The sequence below is a fragment of the Podarcis bocagei genome (assembly GCF_964188305.1).
Source record: "Podarcis bocagei genome assembly, chromosome: 5".
Taxonomy (NCBI): Eukaryota; Metazoa; Chordata; class Lepidosauria; order Squamata; family Lacertidae; genus Podarcis; species Podarcis bocagei.
In genome coordinates, this window is record NC_138129.1 from 25,730,033 (window position 1) to 25,750,039 (window position 20,007).

Consider the following 20,007-nt stretch of genomic DNA (forward strand, 5'->3'; position numbering starts at 1 on the left):
TACAGATTTCGCTTCGGTTGCCCCTGCCGTTTCTATTCCTCATCCATAGATGCTTCCGTCAATTTCGCCTCCTGCTCTGATCATTTCCCCCTCTCCTTTACAGATGGATGCTATACTCCATGTGACCACTTGGGGTCGCGCTTTATGCCTGTTTGGGGCAGAGCTGCTGAAAAGAGAAATAAGAGCGAGCGAGCGAGCACCTTAATCTCCCTTAATCGTTACAAAATGTTCAAACAAAAACAGTGGTCCAAAAAAAAGAAAGAAGAAATCTTGCAAAATGTGATCTTTGCATGCAGTCACTCGCGGAGAAGAGGAAATCACAGGCCTGCCCCAGGAGTGAAATGGAGAGGTCTAGTTCCTCCCTGCCCACCCGTCCCGTTGAACTCATCCACCACTGCTAGGATGCTCTTTTAAAAAATGATTTCTAACTTGGGATATCGCTCCCCAGCTCCATATCATAAAGGCCGTGCAAAACAAGTCTACAACCCCCTTCCTTCGCATCCTGCAATATGCATGCACGTGCACACACCTCACCCGGGCTTTGCCTCTCTTCCCTGTGCAATAAACCCCATCTCCTTCCCAGGCACCATAAAAACGGGGGGGGGGGGAATTTACAGCCCTTTATTGGCACTTTCCCTTATTCCCCCTCCCCCGCGAAGCAATTTTTTTTGGCTCCTTTTCCTATAATGGGACAGTGTGTGTGTGACGGGCTAGTGGGGGATTTATTAATTAAGGATAATTAATAAAGGTGTGTGCAGGGGAGGGTGACTCGCATAGTCATAGACAGGCGCGGGAAGAAGAACCTGGTGGCGAGATGAAAACATGAAGCGCCCCCCCCCCCCACCACCACAAGCCCGGCCGGGAGCTGGGCTGCGCGAGCTGCTTCTCCAGCTGCGAGTCAGCTGACTGGCTGCGAGCTGTCAGCCGGGCTTGGGAGCGCGGGCCCCGCCCCCCGGCTACCCCAGGAACTCCGCGCCCGGGCCGCGGTTGGTCGGCGCGCCCCCGCCGGCCCCGCCCCTCGCGCATATAAGTAGAGAAGAGCTAAGGCGCGCCGAATCACAGCTGTTCAATCGGCGCTGGAGGCAGCGGCCGCGAGCCGAGCGCAGCTTGCCGAGGAGTGGGCTGCGCGCGTGTGAGAGAGCGAGTGAGAGAGAGAGGGTGCTGTTCTTTTTTTCCCTTCCCCCTCCTCTTCCTCCTCCTCCTCCTCCTCCTGCTGCACTCTCTCCTTCCCGGCCTCCCTCCCATTTCCCAGCGCGATCGCAACTCTGCACACAAAAAGCAGCAACTGCAAACCAGCCGCCCTTCTCTGCTGAGCAGCAAAGCGAGCGAAAAGTTGCTCCAGGTCGCGAAGGGAAGCCGGACTTACAAACCAGAGACTGAATCTTAATCCTTGCAGATCGCTCGTCTCCCCCCGTCTCTCCCTGCGAGGAGAAGCAACGCGCGCGCACGTACGAACAGCTCCGAAGGATTTTCCTCCCTCCTGCATTCTTCCTTTTCCAAAAAAAAGAGAAAACCTGCTCCTTTTTTTGCCAGCTGGTTTCTGGCAAGCAGGAGAAACTGACAGCTCTCTCTCTCCTTGCATTGCATCGCCTGCACCGTTAGGGCGAAGGAGAACGAAGAGCCGCGGCCCCCCGAGAGAGAGAGAGAGAGAGAGAGAGAGTGAGTGTGTCTCTCTCCGGCTCTGGCTGTCTCCGGGACTTGGCTTGGCTGCGGCGAAGCGGCGGAGAAAGTTTCTTCCGGGCTGGCTGGCAGCGCGGAGGGTTGGAGCGTGGAGTGAGCCGACGAGGCGGTGAGATCCGTCCTCCTCCTCCCCGTCGTCGCCGTCGTGGTCCCCTCTCCTCTCTCCGGCGGGAGAGGAGGCTCTCCCCCCCGCGGAGCCCAGCGCGATGGCTGGCGAGCTGAGCATCGGCCCCGAGCTGCCCACCAGCCCCCTGGCCATGGAGTACGTCAATGACTTCGACCTGATGAAATTCGACGTGAAGAAGGAGCCCCTCGGCCGAGCCGACCGCTCGGGCCGCCACTGCACGCGCCTGCAGCCCGCCGGCTCGGTGTCCTCCACCCCGATCAGTACCCCCTGCAGCTCGGTGCCGTCGTCGCCCAGCTTCAGCCCCACCGAGCAGAAGACGCACCTGGAGGACCTCTACTGGATGGCCAACAGCTACCAGCAGATGAACCCCGAGACGCTCAACCTCACCCCGGAGGACGCGGTGGAAGCTCTCATCGGGTCCCACCAGGTGCCCCAGCAGCTCCAGGGCTTCGAGAGCTTCCGGGCCGCTGCCGCTCACCACCACCACCATCACCACCAGCATCACCATCACCAGTACACCGGGGTCCCCCACGAAGACCTGTCGGGCAACGGGCACCCTCACCATCACCACCACCACCACCCTCACCATCACCAGGCGTCGCCCACCCCTTCCAACGCCTCCAGCTCCTCCCAGCAGCTCCAGAACACTCACCAGCCTCACCCATCGTCCTCGTCTTCTTCCTCCTCGTCCTCCAGCAGCGTGGAAGACCGGTTCTCCGACGACCAGCTGGTGTCCATGTCCGTGCGGGAGCTCAACCGGCACCTGAGGGGCTTCACCAAGGACGAGGTGATCCGCCTCAAGCAGAAGAGGAGGACCTTGAAGAACAGAGGCTATGCCCAGTCTTGCAGGTACAAGCGGGTCCAGCAGAAGCATCACCTGGAGAACGAGAAGACCCAGCTCATCCAACAGGTGGAACAGCTCAAGCAAGAGGTCAACCGGCTGGCCAGAGAAAGAGACGCCTACAAGCTCAAGTGCGAGAAACTGGCCAGCAATGGCTTTCGAGAGGCCGGATCCACCAGTGACAACCCGTCTTCTCCCGAGTTCTTCATGTGAGTCCTTAAAAAAACAAAAAACCCCACCAGCCAACCGAGATATGTTTCTCCCCCTCCCCTCCCCCAACCGCTCCCCAGTTGTCGTCCCCCCTCTCCCATCCTCTGACATCTCCATCCATCCTACCCTCTTGAGCTGAGAGTCAGAAGAGCAACCGAGGGGCCTGGGAAGGGGGTGACGCGTTGGCCTGTGTAATCCGTGACTCTGCTAATCTTTGCAGATCCTTGTCTTCCTCTAGATGAGCTGCGAAGATCCAAGCGGGAGGGGAAGGGTCGCAACTTTTTCATCTTAATTGGCCAGAGAGAGACAGAGATGTGTAGAAGAAAGAGAGAGAAAGAGACAGAGAGAGAGAGAGAGAGATGGGGCGGAGGGGGTGGGATGGGGAGAGAAAAGGACTGTTTTAAACAAACACACACACACACACACACACACACACAATGTTTTATACGAATCGGTTGCTTGCTTGTAGAACTTTAACCTGGACTTTGCAAAGCAAAACGATGGGCACTGGACAAGCCATCTAGAATTACCTGCTTTGGAGTGGTTGTTTTTTTATAAACGGAAGGAAGAAAACAAGAGAGAAGGGAGGAAAATACCCAATTTACCTGGAAAAAGAGGAGAGGACAATATATGCAGACTCCTCATATATTGCCTGCCTATGAGAAAGTGACAGAATTCAGATGGGACGTTGCCATGCGAGAGAGAGGGAGGGAGAGGAAAGAAAATGAAAACTCCTCGGTTTTATTGCCTGCTTGATTATATAGGGGATAAAAATACGGAAAAAATCTGCATTAAAAATATTAATCCTGCATGCTGGACATGTATGGTAACTTCTATTTTGTACCATTTTTCTTGTTTAAACTTTTCGCATGTTGTTGATCATCGATCATATCTTCTTCTGTTCCTGTTCGGTTTTTTCCCCCTTTTCTTTTCAATGAGTGAGGAAATGTCACGAGTATATATATAAAGCCCTCTTTTTTAACTGCTCATGCAACTGTTTCTCTATATTTCTTTTAAAAATAAATAAATCTGGGCTCATTCCACCAGGAACTTCTCCTGGGCATGTCCCTTTGGAATGAACAGGGCTGCTCTTGGTGGATTGGGCCCCCTGTTAGCTTGTAAATATATATCAGCCATATCAACCGGCGCAGGGGGCAAATCACAATAACATTTCAGCAGGCTGGCTTTTGATGGTTTTGGTCGTTCTTTAGGGAAATAATAAATTTACACACACACGAGAGAAAAGAGAGAAATTCTGGGCATTTTGCATTCAGAAAGCAACTTTGTATATTTGGTGCACTTTGAAAAGCTGTAACTTTAAAAAAATGCTTTTAGTTTTCATTTTGGTTTTTGTTGGGGCAGAAAAAATGACAAGCCTAACCTCCACCCCAATGATATTAAATATACTCTAGAAGTTAACTCTTCCGAAATCAGCGGAGTTGACCTCCCGATCTGTGCGGTTAGAAAGGGCCAAGTTTGAATTAAATTGGACTTTACTTCCAAGTATGTGTCGTGGTGTATCCTTCAGAGACCGAAAAGGAAAACAAGTAGCCCAGGCAGAATATTATTAATGTGTGACAACGCTTGGATCCCGTGCTGGGTCTTCACCGCAGTCCCCGATAATCTTCCGTTTGGGCTACCTGAATTTATCAGACACTCAGGAAAAGTAAGAGATTTTACAACTTGGCGATTACTTCTCCCCGCCCTCGCAAGCCTCTAGCAACAATTGGCCGCTTCACTTCTTAACGCTAAGAGATGCGAGTCAGTTTCAGTGGCTGCGTCCCGCGCAACTCACGTGCTCGCGCTCTGATTGGAGTTAACTTAATCAGTGTAAGAGTAGGAATAGATTCTGAATGCATTAAAAAAACCTCACACCTCTTTTATTTTTTTAAAAAAATATTGTTTTGGAGGCAGACACTTCGCTTTTTCAAGTATATTCTTTTTTGCCATATTTAATCTGCTTCTTCATGCAGCCAGTGAGAGTTTAGCCAAATTTCTTCGCAAATGCTAATACTGTAGTTAATAATCTGGAGTCTTATGGGTGTGTTTATTACTTTTTTCTTCTTCTGGTGTTTTTTTTTCCTCCTGCAGGTCAGTAAAAGGATTTTATGTTGCACTGACAAAAATACCAAAATGAAAACCTTTATTTTTTAGTTTTCTTTTAGGGTTTGCTGGCACTGCTGGCCGGATGCATTTTAAGTTTGTATTAGTTTATAAATTAACAGTAATACCAAGAATCGTGAAAAATGAAGAGCATGGTGCTTGCCGTTTTAAATATTGTGGATATTAATAGTCATGCATCAGAAAAAAAATACCCCTCTGAGCTTTTTGGGTTTTTACGGATTCAACTGTGTTGAAGTCGCAACATTGCAGCAGCAGAGAGAGAAAAAATATTGTTTTTATTTCATGTAAACGTTCTGAAGGGATCAATTTAAAATCCTGCTTATGATATGAAAAATATTAAAAAAACACCTCTTGGTCTTATTGTAGTTTTATTCAGACTGGTTTCTGGTTTTTGTTTGTTTATTAAATTGTTTCATATTTTTGCTTACTAATATCATTGAAATGGCATTTTCTTTGGATTGGGTACATCTCTCACTACTTGGGGGTTGAATTCTCTCCCTACTTGGGGGAACAAGACATTTGTGACTGTTATTATTATTTGGGTCCAGATTCACCAAATCAGAGGACTGCTAGAACTCTGTACTTCCAGCCCGATCCATTATCAAAATTCTTCTTTAAAAAAACCTAACAATAACATCCTGCAGTCTGAGAAAAGATGATTTTCTCAGAAGTAAGTTTTAATGTGTTAAAAGGGGATCTCTTCCACATAAATGCCCTAAGATGGTAGCCTTAGTCCCAGACACTTAATTTCAGAGGCAGCATATATATATCACTGTGCTTTAACCTGTATATGATAGATCAAGTTGAGGGCAAACGATGATTTCAGCAATATCAGTTGCACCAAGATGTGCTTTAGTCTTCATAATATTCTAGTTTGTCTGGAACCGAAACTCTCATTTCTTATTCTAAAAGCATTTAACTTGGAAGGGAGCATCTTTGATTTTAATGAGAGCTTCCATGGAAAAAGTGTTCCGGCTCAGGATAGAACATGGAAGCTTTCTGGCTTGCTTTAGTCCAACTTTTCAGCGTCCTTAAATGAAGGGTCCACAGCATTAAGGGGGGGGGGAGGGAAAGATGCCAAGACCACGTCCTTCTGTAAAATGGACAGGCCTCGATGGAACTTTGGCCTGAGCTCAGCAGTAAATCCCCCTGGTCTCAAGCCACCCAGGGATCGGGAACTTTTCACTCTTTGGAAACAGCACAGGCAAACAGATCAAAGAGCCCCAAACTCTCCATGCGGCTGAAAATAGTTGCTTTTTTCAATTGGACTGAAACCCTTCGGCCTGTCTTACTGCCCCTACACACACACTACCCCCCTCTGTCCAATGACACAAAACGTCGAAAGGGTTAAACGCCAACACACACACACACACACACACACACACACACACACACACACACACACACAGCTAGCTTCCACACACCTCCAGTTTCACACCTAAGAGAGGCTGAACCCAGTCTGAATTGAAATGCTGGGGCCTGACAGCAAGGCAGCTCCGAGGGGTGGTGAAGGAAAGGCTTGCAAGCTTCATCACATCAGGCTTGCGGGGGAGGGGTGTCTCTCAGGTGTGGGAAAGGGACCTGCGGCGCTCGTGCTGAAACACAGGCCCAAGAGCTTAACAAAACGTACGAGATGGGCCTTGTTTATCTGTGTGTACAGTATATACAGAGCGCCATTCCGGTTCCCCGGGGAGGAATGTGGGGGGGGGGGAGAACCTCTTTGTTGTTGTTATTATTTATTATTATTTATTCAACAACCCGCACGCCCCCTCCCTCCCAGGCAAAACCATTCATGAAACAGAAAGCGCCTAGCGGAGCAACGCTGACCCAGAGAGCCCCGGGGGGCTACCCCTTGGAAGCACCCCCCCCCCGGCTTTGAACCGTCCTTCGCTGCGTCCTCATTGCCGCACAAGTCAAAGTCAGAGTTGTGCATTTCATGATCTAGCCAGCTTCACCTGCCTCCCACAGGCCCGTCCCTCGGTTCCCAAGAGGTGATCTTCGCCTCCGCCACTCGCCACCGCAGCTGATTCATGCTTTCACTCCTCTTCTGTTAATTCACTAAGTTTAGGCTGATGGTGGAGGTGATTAGAAGAAAAGCCAGCGGCTGCGGCGGTCGATGCCCCCTCCTTCCTGATACAAACAGCTGAGTCGCCCCACGCTCAGAATCAGCGCAAGAGTGTAAACTTTTTCAAAAACAAAAACCCAACCATACAGAAGTTAATTTGAACCGATTTAGGTACGCTCGAGGTGAGCCGAACCTTTCACCTTACTTCCATGGAAAGTGTAGGAAGAAAGGGGCGGCCATATACGCGGAGGTAAGCTCTGTGGGTTTTTGGGGAACACGATAAAAAACAAAACAAAACCAGTCTGTAACTCAGAAGCGAAGCCTCGCTGAGTTGAGCTGGGCCTGGCTTCCTGGTAAGCGCCGTCGGGCTTGCAAGCCTCAGCAGGCTGACTAGGGAGTCAGCTCCCTTGACCAGCGTGAGAGAGAGAACCAGGAAACTTGAAATACACTTCCAAGAGAACGTACGTAGGATCCGGATGGCAAAAGCTTTCGGGTCTAGGCTTCTGCTCTCAAATGACGGGCAAGTTGCGCAGGTAGGGAACTGTGTGTGTGTGTGTGTGTGGTTTGGTTTTTAAACAACTTTCCACTCCTTTTCAGAACTCACACTGGGAAAGACTCTTGGAAGAAAGGCCGAGATGGGGTGAGGGATCATTATAATAAGGCGTGCGTGAGAGAAGGGGGTCGGGGATCAGTTAAATATGTGACGAGGAGACTCCCACAACGACCGCACTTGCAAGCGGAAGACAAATGCGAAGCTTTGCCTGCGGGTCGATCATCCCCACCAGGCAGCGAGGGTTGTCAGTATTCGTAAGAAAAATCCCAACCCCGCACTGGCTGCAAGAGAAGGCGGAGAAGAGTCGCTGCCAGTCCGCAGGAGCAGCATGGAGGAGGGGGCTAGCGAGGGCTTCATTTTTCTCCCCCTCCCCACTTGCCAAGGGAGGCACGCTCGGCCTGTCGGAAGGCCTGAGCAGAATATTGTTCGTGGGAACTGCCATCGCATATTAATGTCTCTCATGCATGCACGGAATAAATCACTGCAGCTAATTGAGCAACAATTCCCCCCCCCTCCAGGAAAACAGGCCTCAGAGAAGTACAAGGAGGTTCCTTTTGAGGCGCCCGGATTCCCATCAAATAACTGTGTCAGTGGGAAGGTTCAAGGGCAGAGGTCCGCTGCTGTAGGAAATGTCCTGGCAGCAGCACTCGGCGCTCTTAATAAATGTTAATTTAGCGGACTTTTAAAAATTGATAAAAATCAAAGTATCAATCTCCTCTAGTTAGGCTTGTGGGATTAAAAAATGAGTGGTGCCGAGAGGGTAGGACTTTCGAGCAGAAGTCAAGGGTCCCGCTCGGGAGAACGAGCAGTAGGACCTCATAACGTAGCGCGAAGTCATAGACATTATTATACCATCTAAGAAGGAAGGCTGGCGCAAGGACGTTAAAGTCAGAGTGTTTGAATTGCCTAACTGTAGGAGGGCTAGGAACATGGGCAGCCGCATTATATGCCAAGCCAGATCACTGGTCCATCTAGGTCAGGTTTAGTGATCCTGGGATCACCTGGGATCTCTCGCATGCAAAGTGCGTGGCACTAAGGCACAGTCCTGCTAAGATCGCTTTGTTTCTGGTGGTGTCCCCCCCCCTTCTTTCTTTTTTTCTTTCTTTTTTGAGGGGCACTCAGTTTTGGGCCTGTGGCAGTGGGCGCAAGTTGTCTACTTGCTGACAAACGGAACCGGGAGAAAGCAGGCACATCTTGCAGAGATTCAGTTACAGTATAACTCCGACCTCCGCAAATGGGACAGAGGGCGAGTTTCTCAGGCTACAAACCTTGAGGTTCCAAGGCTATCAGGACACGTTGATGTACGCAAAACAGCGACTCTCTCTCTCTCTCTCTCCCCCCCTCCCCGTTTATGTAGAGGAGGCTAAACGTGCACGCGCGCGCGCGCACACACATACCCCGACTGCAACTCTATGCACCATTGCTCGGGAATAAGGCTTACTTCGGAGTAAGCATGCATAGAATTGAAGCGAGGCGCACATTCTCTAGGGGGCTGTTTCAAAACAGACGCCCCATCAAGGCTGTTTTGAGATCACAGGGGAAGTGAAACTTCATGCTGAAAAGGACGGAGGAGGATCCCCCCCCCCCAGCTGCTCTACAAATTTCACAAGCTTTGTTGCTATAAAATCACATACAAACACACCATGAACACTTGTGGAAATTGGGGAAGTGACCCTTAAAAAGGAATTTAAACATTCGCATTTTATGGAGACGACCTGGTAGCTTTAGCAGGAAAGAAGGAAACCCAACGCAGCGAATGTGAAATGCTTGCATGTGTTTGTGTTACTGGATAGAAAGTGCACCAGAAGTAATTGCAGAGAGATGGGGTGGTGATGGGGAAGAGAGCGCACTAGTAGAATGGATGTCTGATCACAGGGACCGGATGCAATAGATAAGATGCAGCTCCCAACCTGAGCATGTTTAACTCAGACGTAAGCCCTACCTTATCTAATAGGGCTGACGCGCTATTAAGCAAGGCCACTGAGTTCAACCGGGCTTGCTTCTCTGAGTAGGCATGGTGAGGTTTGCGCGGGATGTATGTATGCCAAATGGCAGCCTAAGGTTTCTAGTGGCGCAGCTATGGCATGGGAAGAGACATACAGACTCAAATAGACAGCTGTAGCTGACACAAGATAGGCAGACGCCGCTGTGTACAGACAGACAGGCTCACAACTCGGAATACAGACACGATTAGGGTGGGAAAGATATAGTTGAATAAAACTAGGGTGGTTTGAAAGCGCGGGGAGGTGTTATCCTATCTGGGGTTTCTCTCTCCCCCCCCCCACCGCACCCGATTTTCCTTGTGTGTGATTTTCCTCTGCACAGAAGAGAAGCAGATGAATTCACTAGCAGAGCAAAACTGCAGGCCGCCTCTTCTCGCCCCCTATAGAAAAATAATAATCACAGATTTCCTGCATCGGGAGAAGTTCGGCCTTTTCTCTCGTTGCCTGGCCTGGAGTCTCTAGCTGGGTTGTCCACCGTCTTTTCACGCAGCCTTCTCCACAATTTATTCTCTCTCTCCCTTTCTCTTTCTCTTTCCCTCTCAGACTGGCCTAAGGGCATTCCGGTATACAGTATTTTCTTTCAGTATGTCTCGATAGGTTCTCAGTTCAGAAGAACAGTTGACACAAGCATCAGCTGGAAAGAGGAAAGCGCAATTCTCTCTGTGTGTGTGAGAGAGAGGGGGGGGAGAGGGAGAGGGGGGGAGAGAGAGGGGGGGGGGAGAGAGAATGTATGCACACCTACCCACACAAGGGCTGCCCTTGGGCCCAGTGCTTGCTTTTATATTATTAAAAACCAAACAACTACGATACGTTCCGGATTAAGCTCAAGCTTTCAACACCCACTGCTGAAACTCCACGCATGTGATGGAAGCTAGAGATGGTAACTGAGAGCTGAGGGGAAGGCGCTTTTTGCACAAGCTCGGGAACGCACGGCAGGAATACGCAATCTGAACATAAGCCTCGGGGACGATTCCCATTAGCTTGTTAGCCTCACACACAAAACCTCCGCCAATATTTCCAAGCAGCTTGCTTCCACCTTAGACGGGCTGCTGATCTCGATGAACTCTCGGTCCGAGGCATCAGATCTCTCCTTGCGGACTTCTTAGCCCCCTGTTCCCTGCGCAGCTTGACCCTCGCGCGCGTTCATTTCCTCTTGGCTATTGATTGACAACAAAAATAGGAAGTGTTGTGCAGAGAGGAAGAAAGTGGAGTAGACAGGGAAGCGTTGGCCAGGGAAAGTAAGATGCAAGGGGCGCCATGCGGTAGTGGGTGCGAGGGAAGTGAAGGGCTCAGTCACCCCCTCCTTTGTTTCAGATCACCACGCCTAGTGGTGATATCTCAAGAGCACTTGCTCCCCGGTTATTCTTATGCGGCACACTAAAGTAACCTTCCCCAAGGGAAGATCAAGGAACTTTGCTATGAATTTTGTTTCTCTCTTCCGCCCCTTGCAACCTGAAAGGGGACCTCTGAGAGGAGGAGATCTACGAGTCCCTCCAGAATCTTTATTTTGAAGAACTGATGCAGGAACATAGGATGTCAGACCACTGGTCTCTACCCTGACCGGCAGCAGCTCTCCAGGGTTTCAGACACGGGCCTCCTCACAGTCTTATCTGGAGATGCCGGGGACTGAACCTAGTACCTTCTGCATGCAAAGCAGATGCTCTACCAATGAGCCACGGCCGTCCCCTGTAGCTCTTCCCCTAGATCCAGGAAGGCAACGTCACCAGTCCACAGAACGCGGAATAGAATGTCCCAAACATTCTGTAGGAGACGCATTGTATAATGGTCTGGAGTTACGATTTAGGACCCATAAATTAAAGGGGGATAAAGCCTCATCCAAGCTCTTACTCCTGTATGCAGCCGCAGCGTCAGCCCTGCTCCAACGCTGCAATTGAACAATAACACATACGAAGAGCGAGAGCGAGCCTTGGCCCATGTGCAGAGTTCCGCCACTAACCGTAGCCAAGCCTTTCTGGGGATTAATAGTAAGGATCAAGTTTCGCTGAGCAGCATATGTAACTTCCACGCAGGCTTCAATCTACGAAAGACACACACACACACACACACACACACACACACACACACACACACACACCCTTCTCGGTGTAGAGATTAAATGCTGCCGCCCTGATATGGCCAACAGGCAAGCCATATTTTGCTGTTTTTATAGAAGCCTTCTTTGCGCAGGGAAAAGAGCAATCATGGTTATTACTGTTCTCCTTTTATATATCAGAAACTGGGGCCAAAGAAAGCAAATTTTCCTCTAGTCCGAGGTGTGAGGAGCAATGAGCGATGCAAAGGCTTGTGTTGTATTAGCCTATTGCATCTACAAAGGCATGACTATGCAGTGGAAGACAAGCCTAGTATACGTGTTTGTTTACTAGGAAGTATGTCCTGCTGTTTTCAATGGAGCCAGCTCCCAAGTAAGGGTGCACAGGATGGCGGTCTTACAGCCCCAATCCTTTTACTCAGAAGTAAGTCCTACTCATTTTAAGCGTTTGTCCTGATTTCCCAGGGCTGCTAGCCTATGCGCGCTTTTCTTAGGAGGACATCAGCGGGTACTATCTCTGAGTAAGAGCACATATGACCGGGCTACGTAACTGGGAATCTGGATCAGCGCCCCTCGTCTTTCACGTCGCCTTTGGAGACGAAATATAGCCAAACTATTCCACATTAGGAACTAAGCCCTGTAGATCTCAGTGGAGTGTTACTCTTGAGTAAACATGCATGTGGCTCAGGCTGCACACAGGAAGCATTACAGGACCCGATCCCGGAGTCAGTGCAACCTTCCCCCATCCCGAGGTGGGGTTGGGGTATATAGTTCCTGGCAGAAATACAGCTACGCACATGCTGATTTCCCACTTCTTTCTTAAGGCGCTTGATTTCACTACCGTTTTGCAACGAACACGTGTCTTCCACTGACTCGAGTTCGAATCCCACCAACAGTTGTCACTTAGTTCCATTCATTTGCATCATGGTCCGAGATTCCTCCCCTCACCCTAGCAAAGCTTGACTGTCCCTAATCCAATTTGCCTGTGACCTTTTCTTTTTCGATATTGTCATTGCAGTGAGAGCTGCATGCAGAAGTACAGGAGGTTTGAAGGCCGTTCAGGATTTGCAGCCTCTTCCAAATCTGGCGTCTGATTCTGTTCCTCCTGCATTCTGGAGGTGTGGTGCAGCCGCCGCTGCCGAGACCCCTTCAGTGCAAATCAGATTATTTTGTTTGATCTTCTAGTTTTGCTGGAGCTATTGCTAACCGCTGTAGAGAGATTTGCATTGCTCCGGGTTTGCTCTCCCTGCAGGGCAGAGAAGGGAACGACTAACAAGGTTTTGCCCCAGAATTAAACAAGACGAGCAGGAAACACAACGGGAGATCGAGATGGAAGGGGGGTGTAGCAGATGATGCTTGCGCCTGGGACTATAGAGGATCCCACTGGAATCATTTAAGGCAGGCCTGGCTCAGAGTCAGATCACTTTTGGAATTGGAGCTTAGCAAATATATATACACAGAGAGAGACTTGTGAATGAGCTCCACTGGACTGAGTGTGACTTAAGTCCAAGCAAGCCAGAATTGGATCGGGCCGCAAGTTTATGCGCTCCTCCTTGGAAGTAACTTCTATTGAACCCAGTGGGGCTGCCTTTTACATATGCACAAAAACCTGCTTTATGGCTGCAATTGTTTTGTACACTTACAGTCTGCATAATATTTATTTTATACGCAAGGAAATCTCACATAGAATGATTGGAAGGGACCACGAGGGTCATCTAATTTAACTCCCTGCAATGCTGGAATTTTTTTCTCCCAACGTGGAACTCGAACCCACAACCCTGAAATTAAGAGTCTCATGCTTTTACCGACTGAACTATCTTGTTGCAGTTAATGGAACTTAGTCCCTGAGAAGTGTGTGCAAGATCGCAGCCTTACTTGGCAGTAACCGCATTAAATTCAGTGGGACTTCCGAGCAAACGGGCTTTAGAGGTGCACGAATGGGTATGCGTGTGTGCAAATAAACCTAGTCCAACATGACTGATACTCAGTGGATCCACTGAAATCAAAGGACTTGACGTTACTCATATCCAGAGCAGACCGACTGCAACCATTGATTTCAAAGGGTCTACTCTGAGCAACTCATTCGGATCTTACCCCCGATTTTCGGTGTGTGTGTGTGCTCACCATAAAAACTCCGCAGGAAAACCTCCCCCCCCCCCCCAGATTCCCGTCTGATCAATTTTTGCAATCCAGTAGATCATGCACAGTACTGGTTAGCCTTGAAGGAGCCAGGCTGGCAACATTATTAGGATGAGCTGGGGATTGCGAGATAACCGCTCCCAGCTGTGTTTTAGGTTTTAATGTGATTTTTAAAAAACATTTTTTTTTTTTAAAAAAAGATATTTTAACTTGGCGAAACGCCCGCATGTCGCTCGAGCAAGCTGGTTCCGCGGGTTGATTGACAGCGCAAGGTCACCGAGCTCTTCTGGGCGATGAGTGTCAAGTTTCAAGAGCAGACAGATAAAGCTGCCGGAAAGCTCTTTTCTGCCTCCCCCCTCCGCCCTTTCCCTGCTTCTCTTCGCCTTGTTCTTTTTGGCATGGCGGAAGAACCCTCTTCAGACCCAGAAAGCAAGGACAACGGGCACTGTGCATTACCTGCGCAGTTTATGCGTAGACCTTGCTTTTTTCCTGCTTAGCTGCGACACTGCGAAAAGAAGGCTTTGGTCAGGTTGACCAAATCCCAGCCGAGCTGTAAAGCTCAGGAATTTTGTCTCCCACCTTTTAGAACCAGGGGCTTGCAAAGTTTCTGGTGCTTGCAAGCAGCAGTTGTAAATGTTTCAAACACAGCAGGTAAGGTTTAAAAAGTTCAGGTCCATTTTGTATATTTAAGGGACGGATTTACACCCTCCCTTAAATACATCAAGAGTTCAATCCTATATAGATACCTGCTCAAAACCATGTCTGACTACATTCAGTAAGGGAGCACATTCAGACAAGGGGGTTTATAATTGCAGCCCATCGCCAATAAATGAAAGAAGAAACTTAACCTTTATTTTTTTTTACTACATTTGCTGCTCTCCCCCCCCCCTTTATGGTTAAGGGTAGCCTTAGGTTGTGTGTGTGTAAGCGTCACTGAACTCAGTGCAACTTACTACTGAGTAGATAAGCATGCAGTGGGATGCAGCAGAAACGCCCCTCCCCCTCCAGGAGGGGACAGAAAGGGTAACACATGTGGGCAAATAGTGTCTGGGGGGGAATATTAATGACAGGAGTTCGTTATAACAGGGGAGGGTAAATTGGGGGATGAGCTCCTTGTTGGGGTGTGTGTGGTTGCCCCCTGGCCCCCCTGCATGGTCCATGCATGCATAAGTTTGCACTGCACAATTTTTCCTTTGACTATATACCTCCATGAATTAGTCTCTCTCCCTCTCCCTGCCTCCATTCCAATACATTCTGTAAGGTGGACTTCTAGAATGCAACACTGGCTGGCTGTTTTATGTAAGGCGGAGGGAAGGTTTCTGTGCTTGCTTTTCTCGCCGTTTAGAAAGGCACCTTAAATAAATGATACGCTCCTTGGACCAAGGCAGGAGCAAACCTTCTGCACAGCTGTGCTCTTGGAATGGAGGAACCCTTTTCTATGCTGCATGCTTTCCTCTGCAGAGTGGCAATTCAGAAGTGTTGAAGGAATAGAAGAAGGATATACAGCAAACCCATGCTTGACAATGATTTCCTGATGTTTCTGCTTCGCACGGCCACAATTAGAGTAAGTGTATTGCAATTACAGAAGAGGAACTCATATGTAAGGCAAAAGGTACTGACACAGACTCCCCTCTCCTTTCTCTCATCGCTTTGCTCAAGCAGTTAGGAGCAGCTTTTAGCGAGAAAGATCTGCCCTTTGAATGTATTTTATCCCCCTTTTTAAAGTTTCATTACTTCTCTCAAGCTCCCCCCCATGCGAAATGCGATGTTTCCACGCTCTGTACATGTGCTCCCTTAAAAGATTTGTTTAGCTAAGGAAACCACTGCTAAGCGGCGAGAAAGGAATTAAATGTATAGAATGATAAGCTGCTGCTAAGACGTATAAGAACACTTAAATTAATAATAAGGACTTGTTCTGAGGCAAAATTCAATTTTGCTTCCTATTATGCAATCTTTGCATGTAAAGTTGCTTTAATGCAAAATAGCAGCTCATCAAAAATTCTGTTTTATTGGTATCAAAAATTTATGATATCCTGAGGCATGAGGGGCCAGGGCGCAAGGTAGGCAAGCCATGTCCTTTTAGCAAGTTTAGTGCTTTCTGAAAAGCAATGTATTTCAAACTTAGGGGGAAATTATTCCTGAGATGAAGGTATGGTGGTGGTAAGGCTGCTTGCATGAGAAAGCCACTGAATACTAGCAGTCAGTAAGCCAAATATATTCTTTCGGCAGAGTTCAGAGATGTCACAGGCAGCTGCTATTATTGGTTGGAGAAGGAAGAAAGGGGTCTTCTGAAGTGTTACTGGGAAATCTTCAGTTTCTCAGCCTATATCAACAATTGTATATGCTCTCTGACCCATTTATCAGCAAATATGAATGTCTGTACAAATGTATAAATGCAAGGGGCCAGACCTAGACTTGCTCATGCTTAGAATGGGCCCACTAAAATCAACACGACTTCTTAGTCATAACTAATTTGTCCTATTCATTTAAATGAGTCTACCTGAAGCACAATTAAGTCTGGTTCCAACCAAAGCTGTCCAAAAATGAATTTGATTTTTATTTACTTATCTTTATAAAAAAAGCTTCACATGCTTTTCTGTGCTATCTTTATTTCTCTCTTAGTACCATGCTGTAAAGCACTGTGCAAGAAAACCTCACAACACACTCTCAACAGCCTCATGAGGGTAGGTAATCAATATAAGAATCTAATCGTTTTGCTGGTAGATTTAAGCTGATAGTGGCTCCTTCTAGCTGCAGGGGGATCCATGGAAAAAGTGAGCCTGGAACCCTGGTTTCTCATGTAGTGGAGCAAAATGAGTTGGGGGAAGGCCTGCAATGTTCTCCAAAACAGTAGGCTAGTTTCTACACACACTCACACACCCCTCACTGTCCTCCAGACAAAAGGCAAAATAAAAAAATTCCTTCCAGTAGCACCTTAAAGACCAACTAAGTTAGTTCTTGGTATGAGCTTTCGTGTGCATGCACACTTCTTCAGATACTCATGCATGAACACGAAAGCTCATACCAAGAACTAACTTAGTTGGTCTTTAAGGTGCTACTGGAAGGAATTTTTTTTATTTTGACTATGGCAGACCAACACGGCTACCTATCTGTAACCAGACAAAAGGCGTTATCAGAGTCCAAGGACAAATTCCTGCCAGGCGAAAACAGTCAAGGACAGTGGTCTGGTGTGAGTTTGTTGTGGCTAAGGATGGTTGTGCATGTGATGTGGGGAGAGTCCTGAAGGCCAGGATCCTCAACTCTGGTCTAATGTGAGAGATGCTGATTCAGAAGTCTGTCTAGAAGCCAAGCTTTCTGATCAATGCCCTCCCACCAGATGTCAAAGAGAACAACAACTACCAGACTTTAAGAAGACATTTGAAGGCAGCCCTGTTTAGGGAAGCTTTTAATGTTTGATGGACTGCTGTATTTTAATATTTTGTTGGAAGCCGCCCAGAATGATGGGCGGGGTATAAATACAAAATTATTATTATTATTATTATTATTATTATTATTATTATTATTATTATTATTATTATTATTATTATTAAAGAGGCACATGGAAGGGCAGGTTGTCAACACACTGTGGTAAGGAAACACAGTCTGTGTATGCCCAGAGATAGTTCCATCTTTATTGCTTCTTCCAGTGAGCCATGGGGATTGGAAACAGTATCTGATGCTCAGCTCAGAAAGGTGGCCTTCCATTCTGCACTGCACTCGCCGTAATAGCAGAATTAGTGCCCACGTACTGGTGGAAATGGAGTTTGGGCTGCTGAGAAACAAGAGGAAGGCATCCTGATGTTTACAGATTTGGTTTTTTTAATCGAACCCTGCCACAAATAAAACAGAAAGAGACATTCCCATGCATCCCAAGAGCCAAATAGCACTGAGCATGCCCAGTGGACACAGGTACCAGTGAATGCCAGCTAAATAAGAAAAACTGAAGGCAGGGTGGTGTGGGGAAAATGAAAGGGCAGTTGGGCTGCTGGAACTCCCAACAGCTTTGTGTCTCGGAGGGTGGCATGGCTGGCTGGCTGGCATAAACAGGAGTGCTCTATTTAGTGGAGGGTGTTATACGGCAACATTTTGTTCTACTTTTAGCAGTGGGTGTAATGAAATACTTCTTTCTGTTGCTCTTTTTGTCTGACAGTTCTAAGTAAAGACCCCTTTAACGGCAGACTTACAAACACCACACATTTGTTCTGGGTATCTGCTGCCCACTCAGCTGATCTGGATATCAGTGGTGCTGATCAGTGGTTTGGAGTGCCTGCGTCCAGTTATGGGTCCAGGGACCCCTTAATTGACCCGTGTGCTTTGTTTGCTGGGGGTGTTCCTAGGCAGAACTTCATGCATATAGGTAGGCAGGTTGCTTGGGGATCAACAGTTAAATTGTATTCTGCCACATGCAGATAGAAGTAGAAATTTCAGAACTAAGAAACTCCTAAGTGATTCACACATAGTCTGGGAAATCAGCTTTCTATACATTGTTGCTATGACTATATTAAAGGGTATAATAAGTACGGTATATAAAAATTATTCTGGAGCTACAAGTCTAAGCAAGGACAGACTAAGCAGAATCAAGCCTTCATGATGTTTGTTTCTAACCTACTGACTGTCTTATTTCCTTCTTTATCATTCAGAGCTCAGTTTAGAAGTTGCTTTATACATTGTCTTGTCCACACAACAACCCCCATGAGAAAGGTTACTATTGTTCTTATTTTGCAGATGGGGAAACTTGCTGAAGGCCATCCAGTGAAACCATTGCTGCGTTGGGGAGAGTGTTTTGGATGAACTTGGCCCATGGGATTGCACTAATTTCCTCTTTACAGCATGTGGCTATTAGGACTCTATTAGTGCCCTGCACATCATGGTGACCAAGAACCAGGAGAAGAAGCTAAATGGACTGCAAACCTACTTGAAGAGCATGATGAAAAATGGCTGAATCATCAGCCGTGTCTTCCTCACTTTGGATCCTTCTCCCATTTTGGGGTTTCTCCATTCACCCCCCTCAAAGTACAATGTTATTTTCAAGGGCAAGTTCATTTCAGACTCTGGATGGGGGTACCTTTTGTAAATTTCTCCCATGTTAAAAAAACCCAATAATCAAATATTTGCACCCCTTCTCCCCACCAAAAAAGTGCACCAGGGACAAAGATTGTAGACCAGCCTGCTGCTGGCAGGGCTAGTTTTGTATGTCCAGAGGTTTCTTTCATTTTTTTAAAAAAAGAATACAAGGGAACATTGTTTATAACTGTGATTCCCCCATTTGTATTTGAAGTGGTACACTCCATTCTACCACCTCATTACACCACCATCTCATTCGGCTACATGGGCAGACCAGGCCTTAGGCAAGTTACTTTCTCTCAGACTCAGTGTCTCCCCTGAATTCTGTAATATGGGGATAATGCTTGGTTGTTAGGCAGGATTGCTGAGCTGATGAATGTGTAGTGCTTTGAACTCTCTAAGCACTATATAAATGCTATTATTAGCACAAAACACAAAGACACAATGTCTTCCATCCACTCCAAAATATACCTGATTCACAATCTCTAATAAAGGTGAATCACAGGTAAGAATTGTGCATCATTTATAAAATGCAAAGAGCCAGAGTTGACGCCTGTCTTGAAGCCAGATTGTATGACGGGAATAAATTCTGTTGTTAGAAAGCTTAATGATCATAATGGTGAATGGAAGACACTTTGTACGTGTTTCAGTGTGCTCTTGTCTTGATTATTTATGAATGTCTATGATGCAGGTATAAGTCCTGACATTGAAAACAGGTTCTGAAACTAAGCCTGGTGAGTCTTAACTAAAATTAAACCCAGAATAAGAGTTAAATTTGCACTCAGAAGAAGGCTGTGTAGTAATGTCACCCAGTTCCATAATTTATGAAGCAATTTGGATCACACTTAAACATAGCAGACTTATCATCTTGTCTCTGGAATAGAATTTAAAGACATTGTTTATAATAAATCATTGCAACTCTACATCTTTTGTCTCTTCTTTAATCTGTATCCAGTTGTACTTTACTGTAAATACATCATAATTACCGGTGTCTGGTGTTTATGTATGCAACAGCTGATAGGTGACACTCTTTTGTTTAATCGTCTGCACAGTAAGCAAAGGGTTCTCTGCTGCAAATAAAAAATCAAATCAAATCAAAGATAAATGTGGTACTTGGAGGGTTAAACAAGGTCTCAGAATCTGAGTAAATA

The 20,007-nt window shown here is 47.2% G+C and overlaps 1 protein-coding gene across 3 annotated transcripts; it reads left to right on the forward strand.

Moving 5' to 3' along the window:
- The first annotated feature begins 1,052 nt into the window (after positions 1 to 1,052).
- Positions 1,053 to 19,779, forward strand: MAFB (MAF bZIP transcription factor B). 3 transcript variants are annotated; one of them, XM_081196612.1, is made up of 3 exons: positions 1,053 to 2,857; positions 16,415 to 16,476; positions 18,518 to 19,779. In XM_081196612.1, exons 1-2 carry the CDS (start codon positions 1,887 to 1,889, stop codon positions 16,425 to 16,427), a joined length of 984 nt encoding a protein of 327 aa, XP_081052738.1. In that variant the 5' UTR covers positions 1,053 to 1,886; the 3' UTR covers positions 16,428 to 16,476; positions 18,518 to 19,779. The 3 variants fall into 3 exon arrangements, with proteins under 3 accessions (XP_081052738.1, XP_081052736.1, XP_081052737.1); XM_081196610.1 differs by lacking the exon at positions 16,415 to 16,476; XM_081196611.1 differs by lacking the exons at positions 16,415 to 16,476; positions 18,518 to 19,779 and adding an exon at positions 3,079 to 5,353.
- The last annotated feature ends 228 nt before the right edge of the window (positions 19,780 to 20,007 follow it).

Bases quoted from the DNA above. Each gene is read 5' to 3' on its own strand.
- MAFB (XM_081196610.1), top strand. From the start codon at position 1,887: ATGGCTGGCGAGCTGAGCATCGGCCCCGAGCTGCCCACCAGCCCCCTG. The intron at 2,858-18,517 runs GTGAGTCCTTAA...CTTATTTTGCAG, and splicing joins TCTTCTCCCGAGTTCTTCAT to ATGGGGAAACTTGCTGAAGG.